Raw genomic sequence first — 11,914 nt, forward strand, 5'->3', positions numbered from 1 at the left:
AATCAAATAACCATGAGGCCACCTGATGTAGCTTCATTCAAGGTCAACATGCTTCATCATAGCTTCATCTTATGCCTTTCATCATAGTTTTGTTTCAACAACAAATCTAACTGTGAATTTACAATGTAAATCAAACTAAGGAAGTACTAGACACAAATGAAAATCCTTCAACACAAACAACAAGTCTATCCTGACTGTCTGTCTCCTGTTTGTCTGTTCAGCAAAATCCTTTGTACTAATCTTTCCCTGTTAAATAATACAATTATAAATACATGTGGCTTACCAAGATGTAAATCACTCTCCATGTTTTCCTTTCTAAAAGGTAGATATTGTTGATGTTTCTCCAAATGAATGCAATGTGAGTTTTCTGTCTCAATGTGCAGGTGAACACCGATCAGAGATGAAACTGTGAGTCTGAGTCTGTTCAGGTCAATCGCTCCTTTATGACACTGACATTCTAAATTCTATGAACTCTGCTGCATTCTGTCCAGCTGCATTATGAATCATCAGATGAAGCTCAGCCACAGTAAACTTTGATGACAGAGATGACTCACTTTGTACATGGTTTATAAACTACACATGATTAAAGAACACATAACTGAATATTTGGAATTTGTATTAAGATACCGTATTTTTTATGCGGAAAACATCTATCTAATTGATAATGCCTATTGCACTGTTTTAAGCCACAAGTTGGCTCACTCTAATCTTACTACTCCCTGCTAGGCCTACTATTACTATTACTTCCTGCTGAGGGGATACTTTAGGAAAATAAACAGAAAAGTTATTCATCTTCAATTCAGTTTTTCAGGTGTAGAACTTCTTTTTTCCAGAACAACCTGTGCATCAACCCATGTAGTTAAAAGAAACATGGGTAGCACTTTACAATGGCATTTCCAGTGCATGAACCTTTAAGCACCGATAACATTTGTTTTGCCCCCCCTAATTACGTTATTGTACCCTGTAATTATTTTTTAAGTAGGCAGTAATTACAAAAACAGTTACACCATAACTACTTTATAAATCTCTCATAATTACAAAATTGTTACCCCTTAATTGCCAGACATCTTGTTTTGTTACCCTGTAACTACAGCATTGTTATTTTATTAGTTTAATATTTCCACTAAACAGACAGATGTGGAACAGCCTGAATACAGATTTTTTACCCCCAATAATTTATATACTATAACAAAGGTTAGTAAAAGTGCCCAGATTATTAGGTTTTCAGTAAGTAGTCCAAAATTCATTTCATACAAAAATGACATTGGTCCACCTCTAAAAATGGAAACGCTTAATAAACAAAATAACTTTCTTATTAAAACAAACAAACTTTTAATTTTAATCCAACTACAAATATCATAAATACAATGTATAATCTACAAAAATAAAAATTTTAATTTTTCAAAATTTTGAACCAGTTACAGTTGTGATAGTAGGCTTATGGTTAACATTGCATAAATTACTGTTTAAACAAAGAAAACAGAGGGGAAAATTCCTCTCTCCATTTACTATTAAGACGCATTTGTCATAAGAAACATAACAAATCTCAATACTATTCATGCTGTAGACAAGATACTGACGGTTCCATGATAAGCTTGAGGCTGAACCTGCTCAAATAATAATAAAAATAAAAATCGATTTCTTGATTGTATTTTGGACCCATCAGGATTCCACCAAACTCAGCTGTGTTTAGCCACAGTAGCGTAGATCACAGAGTCGTCTCCCTCTCCTGGCTTCTCGGACCTGAGGAGACAGTACAAATTTAGGATAGAATATCAAACACAAGAGAACTGCGTCCTTTGGGGTCGTCAACGGTGCTGACGTCCCTGCACCAAGTGTCGTTCTCACTGGTGTAAATCCCAGGGGTGCAGGGGGAGCGGCTGCAGATATGAATTACTGACAAGTGTATCTTGTAAAGTGTCTGTCCTGTCTTGCAATCTTAACCTATGTATCATGGGCATGTTTTATTTTTTTTTGTCACTGCATCAGCATATGGTTTCAATCATTAAACTGTATGCCAATATTTCATTGAATAAATCTAACTTATTAATAAATGTACGACACTTTAGGTCACCTTTGCCTAATTTTCCATCATTCTCACTGCTACAGAAAGGTGAAAAGAAAGAAGCACAATACTTAATTAAGGGTTTTACAAATAAACTTTGCAAAGTGCAGTGGTACAATGTGGGGATCAGATGAACTTTTACTGTATGTGGTCAACCTACTGGGTGTGTTGGTCCTGCAGGCTGTTGTCTGTGTGATCTGGAAGCCTGGTTTCTCTTGGTTTGATTGTCACTGTAGAGTAGACAACCTCATCTCTCCAACTGCTGGGGTCCTGAGAGGAGAGGAGAGGAGAGGAGAGGAGAGGAGGGGAGAGGAGAGGAGGGGAGGGGAGGGGAGAGGAGGGGAGGGGAGAGGAGAGGAGAGGAGAGGAGAGGAGAGGAGAGGAGAGGAGAGGAGAAACACAGTGATCAGCTCTCCTCTTTCCACATAACACAAATATACTCAGATAATATGAAGTATTTATCTAAATAAATGTGTTGTGTTGGAGCATGTTATGTTGTTATTTGAACATTCCTGTTTTTGCACCATATTTACATCGTATTCGTTTGAAGCAGTCCTAACTTTTCCTGCCTGTCCTGAGTGATCTGAGTTCCTGCTGGGGGAAGGAGAGGACGAAAAGTGATCGACGTTGGCGTAAAGAGAGTCAGGCTGCTCTATCTTGGCTGAAGAGTCGGAGCCCCTCCCACTGGGCCTGGAGTCGGACACAGTCTGCTGGACAGGAGACACCAGAAGTCAGACAAAGTTAGCTGGTGAACTGTCCCTTTAAAGTGTCATCCACAGGTGCCAGTGGGGAACTTGTGTGTGTTTTGGTTCCACTAAAATCCCTGTTTTTGTCTTGTGTCACTGTGCAATGTCATGACCAATCCATAATAAAGGCAACACCACAGGTAACCAGTGTGACATTTTCTCTTCTTAAATTGATTGGTTGGACTCTTGATAAAGTAGCAAGACTGAAAATGATGTTGAAATTTGAGTTTAAAAACCTGTTTTGAAGGCCTCAATGGTTTGTTGTGTGTATCGTTTGTGGAAAGGTCGTGAACTCATTGAAAAAAGGTTCATTTGTAGGGGCAAGACATACTCTTCAAAAATGTAAGCGCTTTTACCTCTGTTTAGTACGCTCAAAAATAAAGTCCTTGGTCTAGGATTAAATCAGATTGGTAGATACAGCACCACTGATAGTAGGAATTTTAAACAGTAAGTGCATCTATGTTGCAATGATAATGTTGAAAGGAGTTTTGATTCACTATTTAAAGACTTTGATTTTGATGTACTCACTTGTTTGTCTGCATGTTTCTGTTTCTTCCTACCAAGAAAATCACAAAAAAACCCCACAAAAAACTTTTAAGTTACTTAACATATCAAAGATTGAAAAACTCACACAACATTTCTTATGTGGCCTCATATTTTAGAGAAGTTATTTTGTAATAATGGAAAATTCACTGCAGCCTGCTACTTCACGTGCAGTTCCTATGACAACATCAGGCAAATTTACACAACATTTGGGTAAAACCTTCCTTGCTCCATTTAGTTTATACAGATTTTTTTGGGCAGTTGCTGATTCTGCGAGCTGATACTTTTGAGTCTTCTAACAGTAAAGAGAGAAGCTGCACAAACAAGCCAGTGTCTAACAGTAACATCAACTCACTCATTCACTCATTCATTAACTCACCGGAACAAAAGGACAACAAGTGCGACCAAAAATATCACAAGCACAGTGACTCCTACTCCAGCTAAGATAGGCAAAGCTTGGCTGGCTGAGGAGAAACACACAGTATAGGGTTAGATTACTGTTGGTAGATTGGGAGTATTTGTCAGCATACCAGTTCTGCAGGAATTCCTGCAAAATGGCAAAAATAAGCAGTTAGAAAGAACAGCCTTGCCATATGCTGCTTCAAAGCAAAAATAAAGATGAAATCTGGACATTTCCAGAGGGACTGGGCTAAGATGCAACTGAGTGCAGTAAAGATGAGCCACTTAGCTCTGCTCAGTTGAGAAAAAAATAAACTAGGAGTATTTAGCAGCTCTTTATAGTAGGTACAGTTGAAATCATTATTTTGACAGTGAAGCCACACAAACCCTTTTCCTGCATCAGCAGCAGCAGCTCAGTTGAGTTGTTCTCCCCCAGTGGGTTCCTGGCCTGACAGAGGTAGTGTCCAGTGTGGGACGGCTCCATGGAGGGAAGAGACAGCATCTGTCCTGACCCCACCTGGAGCAGGGAGCTGGAGCCGGGAGAGCCGGTCCTCCTGAACCAGGTGTAGCTGTCTGCTGCTGGGTTAGCAGCACTGCTGCAGCTCAGGTTCACACTGCTGCCCTCTGCAACACGTCCTGCTGGATCCACTGATACGGAAATGTTCTCTGGAAGGTCTGATGAAGGACAAATACTGTTAAGGAGTTCTGTTCCAAAATGAGCTAACCAAAAGTAACACTTACAAAATAATTTATACCATTGAGACTATATTTAACTCCATTTTGTATAAATACATAGATGTACATGTAGAGTTTTGGAATAGAACTCTTCTTCACCATCTCATTAACTTTATTTGAATAGTCACAATTTAGCCATTTATATTCCAATTGCATCAATTGTGGAAGTCAATCATTCTCAGCTAGTTGAAATCGCAACCTTGGTGCGTTCCAGTAGTCCTGGAAAAGTGGATTGAAAGATTTAATTTGCCCAATGCAATACTGTTCCCCATGAAGCAGCTTATGTTTTGTGAATGATATTTGGCAGCATTAGCTGGCTAGTCAGCATATAATGTTACCAACTGTAAGTGCAACTTTACAATTAAAATGTACAGTATATCTTTAACCAGTGACCACATAGGTGGTTTGATGAATTTAAGGTCATGCAATGCTGAAAAAGTAACTTGTATGTGTATTTTATAATTCTAAACATGTTTAACATTATGCTGTGTAGCATTTACAGTGAATACCACCATGCTGATGTGATGTCAGATAAGTGCACCTCAGAAAAATATTTTTTCTAGTAGAAAGTCTGAATTTGCGACATCTCTGGAACGCAGCATGAGGAGTACTGGCATCACAACAACACAGTTTGACCAACAGATTTTTACTTTTCAAAGTAAGGAAAAACATATAATACTTACACTGGACATCAAGGTTTAAACCGGCAGACTTGGGAAATGCGATGCCATTCGAGCTGATATTATTCCAGGCTCGACAGTGGTACAGCCCACTGTGGCTGGGCTGGATGTCAGAGATGGTGTGGTTCTGCCCTGATGCCAGTGGGGTATCTTCTGTATCCTTGTACAGAGTGTATCCCCCCTCTGTCACTGCTGGGTTGGCATCACTGCTGCAGGTGAAAGTCACTGAACTTCCTTTTACAACATCTCTCGATGGACTTACTGACAAACTGACTTTCCTGGGACCGTCTGATAAAGGGGAGATGAGGTTGTTAATCAAACAGACTCAGCAAAGAAATGTATTCTAAATTCTACTGAATATATACGGGTGGAGTCCGCTAATTAGTCTCAGTGATTATGCCGCTGCTCTACTGTACTTTGACTACTTGATCTGTCTTCATTCTGATGTACTGACAAAGAGATAATAACATAATGGCAAAGAAACTAATTTAACACAGATTACATCACACAACACACTTGTCTGTCATCATTTATCTCAATCACATTACAACCTGTCACCATATTGTGTTTGTTTGTTTTATTGACGTCAAGATTTGCTTATTAACAGTTCAGTGCTGTCAATATCTCATTAGAACAAGCTGTATTTCACTCAAGTTACTCTTTAACATGAGTCTGAACATTCCCATGTTCACTTAAATATACTGGCCAAGTGAATCCAGGTGAAAGCCATGGTCCCTTATTGATTTCCTGCCTAATCAGCTTCAGTCATGAAAGGGAGACGTAGAGGAAGGGGAGGAGACTGGTTAAAGAGGAACTTTTTGGCCTTGAGAAAACCGAGACATTGCAAAACTGGATTTGTGTAACTTTGTCATACGGAGATCTTCCCAATAGTATATAAAAAAATAATTATATACAGTGTTTCCTCTGTAATTTTATGTAGCTGTGGTGTTGGGGGGATAATTCGAGTTCATTTTCTTGACACAGGAAACTGCCACCACTCACATACTCACTATACTCACACTGTACTCACATTCAACATTCAGAGCAACGGAGACAGATCGGATTGTCTCCTGTCCTCTAATAGCACAGTGGTAAGTCCCAGCATCCTCTATGCTGGCCTGGAAGTTTGGATTGGTTACTGGTTGTCTGTCTCTGAACCAGACTATATTTTGTGGAGCACAACCTGACACACAGGTCAGACTGACCCCCTCTCCCTCTGTCACACTGGTCGGCTTTACAACAGCAGTCAACTCTGGTCCAGGAATAGAAGCACAAACAGATTGGCTTTAGTAAAATCATTTACGCTCACGAGAGACCTTTGACCATTTTTTTTTTACTTAAACATCAATTGTCATCACTTTGTCATTACCTGTTACAGACAAATAAAGGTATGTTTTACTCTGCCACCGATCTGATGTTGTCTCAAACTGAAAGAAGTACGCTCCTTCATCGGTGTCTTGTAGGTTATTGATCCTCAGATTGCAATTACTCCATTTGTCACCTAGGTATTCAAAACGGCCTTGATATGAAAGGGCAGTTGTGAACCACTGGCCCGATACATACTTCCCTCTAAACCATGTGACTGATGTGACACGATGACCTCTAGGGTAGTCATAGGAGCATTGTATCAATACAGATTGCCCTCTAAAAGCACATTGATTACTGAAGGTCACCCTCCAGTTTCCACTCCAAACACCTTTGGGAAAAAAAGGATAAGAAATGTGTCACTATTGTTATTTCTCATATAATCAGCCAACAAAATGAATGATAAATTCTGTAGTGCAATCAACTATTTGGATTCTATTAAATTTATGCTGTCTGAAAATAAAACTTTTGTGGTTAACTGTGACAGAAAATAACGTGATATATTGTATTTCAAAGTTCGAAGCAGAACCTGCAGAATCACTTGATTACATCTTGCCAAGCCTCATGACAAAGTATTACATGTTAAAGCCAAAAGTAAAGCTTAAATAAAGTCTAGCCTACAGCCACCACATATTACCCAGCAATATAGAAGCATTAATAAACACAAATTGCATTTCTTCACCTGGCATAATTACCAGAATCACCAGAATCACACTTGCCATCGTTTGACATCAACCTGCAACATGATACACAGGATACATCTCATTAATGTATGTCTGAATTACATCACAAATGACCAGACAGAGCACTGTGAACATTGTCAAAAAGGTTTTGTGCCTACAACGAATCGTCTCTCTTAATTCTGTCATTGATCTAACACTATCCCTGAATATCTTTATACCTGCTTATCAAGAAAGTACATTAGTGTATGAAAATAGCAGAACTCACCATAAAGCAAGCGGATTTATTTTCATGCAGATCACTGGAGGCGACTTTGTGGATGTGGAGTGAAAAACAGAAGTAGGGGTGAGAACACTAAGCCGATGTCCCCTCCCTTACTCATCAAGTCTTCACACCTTCAGACAGCTGATGACACAAAGTTTGAAAACTTTATATAGCCTAATCTGATCCAAACATGCCTTGTCCACCTGCAGGACAGCCAACTCAGCATGCAGCAGAAACACCACCAGGCACCACATGAAATGGCACATGCCCATGTCAGAGGGAAACTGGGCCCGAGCCCTGTTTAAAACCGAAATTTTCTTAGTAAGTTGGCTGTCTGATGCCCATCTGTGGTGAAAGCTCTACCTCTGTCAGATGTGCTTTTTATTTGGTGATAAGAAACTTTGTCCAGTAAGTCTGTGGGATATTTTCAGAAACAGATGGTTTCACAAAGTCAGCTTTCTAACATGTTCTATTTTTGTCCACAGGATGGTGTCACTGGACCGTGCAACAGATGTGTTATTAATTTGCAAACCTCCGGTGGTTGGAGGAGCTGGTAAGAAAATACTACTGTGCCTGATTTGTTGAATAAAAACCAGGTTTAAACTGATGCTATGATTTCATGAATAGATCTGTTTCCTCCTATAGAGGTGCTGTCTTTCTCTCTATTGTCTCTAGAAACCTTTAACCTTCAGTTCTGTCTACTTTTAAGTGGCAGATGGTCTCCTGTGTGTACAAAAGGCATCATAATCCTTGGACCAAGACAAACCATTGAAAATGTATTTATTTTTAATGGCAAAAATATTTGAGCATCAGGGAAAGAACCATTTTTCTTAACTCAATGAAGATGGAGAGGTTTTTTTTCTAGGACAAATATCCACCATATTTTTTGAGTAATAAACACACTTCAGTGCATCTTGAATTGTCTCATGAAGTGGCTACTGACCATGGTGGCACCATTTTGTTCTGTTCAATATTGTATCAGGACATGGGTTAGTTTGAATAAATAAATAAATAATTAATTAAATAATAATAATAAACAAATACATATTTTTGCCATAATAAACATTCTCAAAGCAACATGGTCGTATAGAAGTATAGAACTAATTGTGTAAGATTTAAAAAATTATAATTTAGACAAGTTGACAATTCTGATTTCACTTTTGAAAATCTGATTCCCTATGGATGTCAAAATCACAAAATGTGATTCTTTCCACATTTACAGTAGAATATGTTGGATTTTGGCAAGTTTAGGATATTTTAACAAATTAAACCAATCAAAGTTTACTCAAAGCCAAAAGAGGATGTGCCACCATACTGACTCATGCATTACAGCAAACACTTCCTCTACACCACTCAAACAGAGCAAGAGTCACACAACACCATTTAATTAAAATTTAGTGCTCTGGTATAACTGACGATTATCTCTTCCGGAGTTACTTAGGATCTCTATATAAGATTGTCAGTTTTAGGTTGATGGTCAGTTTAGCAGAACTGAAATCAATTGATGTCCTTTTAACTCTATAATGGCTTCACTAAGCCACTTTTATGTATGTATAATATAATGTGAAAAAGTTTCAATTCTGCTGTGTGACGAATACAAATACATTTTGTAGGGTCATTTGCATTGTGTGTATTTTTTTGGGGCATTTGTGGTGCCCCATATTGGTTGATTACGAATGAAGCGGTCAACCATTGGGCCAATCAGTAAATAAATGACAAATTTCATGTCATTCACACTTGAGGTGTGGGAGATATGAGTGCTTCTAACATTTTCATTGTGACATGTAGTTCTAATTTTAGTGCTCCGATTGGGCGAATCAGTGTAATTTTGAAAATTCTTAAAATATGCTGAAAATGCATACAGTAAAAAGATCTTGTTCATAGATTAATTTTAATTAACAGGTCAAGAACGATTTCAATATCAGTAGTGATTTAGAAAGACAGAAAAAAATAAGAATCAAAAAGAATATGCAGCGAAATAATTTACTGTCAGTTTAATTGCAATAATCTTTATTGCCTCCATGTTAAAACATGTTTATAACACCAGCAAATTATTATATTTTTGTCCTGAACATACCAAAACAAATTCCAAGTAACCTTGACTGATATGACATATTAAGTTAATATGGCGTATTTGGTTGATTTCCTTTCAGAGCCACAGATCTGAAGACTTCATGGCTGCCTATACAGGGAGAAACTACATGGAGGGTAAATTTCCATGTTAATACTACTGTGAGAAAAAGTCTTTTCTTTTCTTGTCTAAATGCATCCAAAGTTGTTCACTGTATTCCTCTGACCTTACTGGTGACATTCAGGTTAACATAGAGTTTCCTCACCCTCAACACTCACCTGCTGCTAATGTATCCATGCTGTCTTGTTGGTGAGCTGCAAAAATGTCCAAGTATATTCAAGTTCAAAGTTTAGTTAGTTGTCTGTCTTTTTTTTTTTTTTTCAATGTAACAGATCACATCATGTGATTTACGTTATTGCTAGCTTGCTTCCTCTAAATCAAGAATGGATGCAAAACAGACAAATAAATGTTGCAGAGTCATTATTCAAAATAAGCTGGTTAGTTAGCTAAGTAGAACTGATTTTACATTGTTAAATATACTGTGCGGAAATTCTGATTGCTCATGTAGCAACCACTCATTCATAAGCATTTATGACTTTTGTGGCAAAATATCCCTAATCAATGGTACTTTACAAAATCTGAGGAAGAATGGGCTGCAGTAGCTGCTGCAGTAGCTAATGCAGGATAGATGCATGATGGGGGATGTATACAATGGCTGCCACTCCAGCATCTGTTTGTATCTACAAATATACTTGGATGGGATTTCAGTGTCAACTATCGATTAAAAAGCAACAGATTTCATAGAAAGTAGATATAGCTTGTGGTATCATTTGAAGGAAATAACTCGTAACCCACTGCTACTCTGGTTAGGAATGCAAGCAAAATGGCTTAAAATATGAATGTGATTGTAGACTATTTGTAAAGCATTTCTGCTTTACAGTATTAGACATCATACAGTGGTAGGATGACTAGGAAAAGAGGGAATGACATGCGACACAGATCAGGAGCTGGACTGAAGCAGCAATACCACAAGCTGCCTTCACGGTCTGGTGAGCCACGGAGCTTCCCATATTAACATGTCCAATCTGGTTCAGCCAAAGGCATCGTCAGAGTTCACAAGGATCAGTTTCCTGGCCCACAATCCTCTCTGGTAGTTGGGCGAATGGGAGCAAAGTGATTGGTTCTCTTTAGGAGGGCTGATGTGTTGCTCAGCTAGTGAGAAGAGGGGAAAATTAATTAGAGTAAAATGACAAAAGAGTAAAGTAGAATTAACACAGAACACAAATGAATGGTTTAAAACACAGCAGAATAGACTAAGAATATTTTTTTACTGTTATTTCATTTACCAATACTGGAAGATCTTAAGTAATAATCTCTCTTACACAAAAAATTGGCATTGGTGGTTGAGTGTTACTTTGCTTTGGTTCTTCATTCCTCCCTGTGTTTGTCCCAGGTTTGGTTGTTGCTTGGGTTGCACCAGTAAAACTATTTATAGGCCTATACATTATTAAGATGAAAGGAATGATTCTAAGCATTGGATTTTCTTTTGCAGTCTTGTCAATTTTCCTGATGTAGTGACACAGCATTGCTGAATGAATGTATGGTTGCAGACTGCAGAGGTATCTTGCTGTTGTCAGATGAAAACCCTTCATCACCAAACAGGCAATTTGTGAAACTTGTGTGACTTGTGAAAAACTGGGTGATTTTGACACTCATGCATTTCAGAAAATGTTACCATGTGTCTTGAATCAGTTTTATGCGCTCTAAGATCATGGAACTTATCCCGCCCCCCCAAAAAAACAAAACCCAAACAGGATCATTCCAGGTAAAGGATGCATAAAACAGCATAATTACAGTCATGAGGTTTTCATATGGCAACAATAGTATACTAGTCGCAAAGTGTCCTACCTGAGGGGCGTCCTGCTCTCTCTCAGTGGCGAGGCTGGGCCAGTAAAGTGTAAACAACTTTGGAGGAATCCTTCGGTTCTTTATCGCCACCCAGAGGCAGGTGGGTGACCTGCACCTGGTCCACACTGAACCAACATCAACAACAAACAGCAACAACGTAAATTAATCTGGACTTCTGTGCCCGTGTCTGTATCTGTCTGTATTTGTATCTGCTCTGTCTCCGTCTCTCTCTATCTCTCTCTCTCTCTGTCTCTCTCTCACACACACACACGGTTGTGTTAATGCACTCGTAAGAACAGCAGTTTCATTTGCTGCTATAGGTGTTATTATTATTAAAAAAAGAAAAATCATCCAGATTGCTCCAGAATCATTTTGGGGTAAATGTTTTTTAAGATGGGCAAAAATTGAGACCAGAGATCGATTCCACTCTCAGAAACAGAGAAGAAGAAGGGGCTGG

The 11,914-nt window shown here is 38.5% G+C and overlaps 1 protein-coding gene across 4 annotated transcripts; it reads right to left on the reverse strand.

Moving 5' to 3' along the window:
* Positions 1–1,372: 1,372 nt before the first annotated feature.
* On the reverse strand, positions 1,373–7,604 carry LOC139916188 (sialic acid-binding Ig-like lectin 16). 4 transcript variants are annotated; one of them, XM_071904990.2, is made up of 11 exons: positions 7,482–7,604; positions 7,229–7,269; positions 6,538–6,864; positions 6,199–6,420; positions 5,172–5,456; positions 4,141–4,428; positions 3,734–3,818; positions 3,340–3,367; positions 2,599–2,772; positions 2,226–2,335; positions 1,373–1,743 (listed from the first exon to the last, which is right to left on the reverse strand). In XM_071904990.2, exons 1-11 carry the CDS (start codon positions 7,505–7,507, stop codon positions 1,680–1,682), a joined length of 1,650 nt encoding a protein of 549 aa, XP_071761091.1. In that variant the 5' UTR covers positions 7,508–7,604; the 3' UTR covers positions 1,373–1,679. The 4 variants fall into 4 exon arrangements, with proteins under 4 accessions (XP_071761091.1, XP_071761093.1, XP_071761089.1 ...); XM_071904992.2 differs by having other exon boundaries at positions 2,626–2,775; XM_071904988.2 differs by having other exon boundaries at positions 2,599–2,775.
* Positions 7,605–11,914: the final 4,310 nt, after the last annotated feature.

Source organism: Centroberyx gerrardi, chromosome 12 (assembly GCF_048128805.1).
Source record: "Centroberyx gerrardi isolate f3 chromosome 12, fCenGer3.hap1.cur.20231027, whole genome shotgun sequence".
Classification (NCBI taxonomy): domain Eukaryota; kingdom Metazoa; phylum Chordata; class Actinopteri; order Beryciformes; family Berycidae; genus Centroberyx; species Centroberyx gerrardi.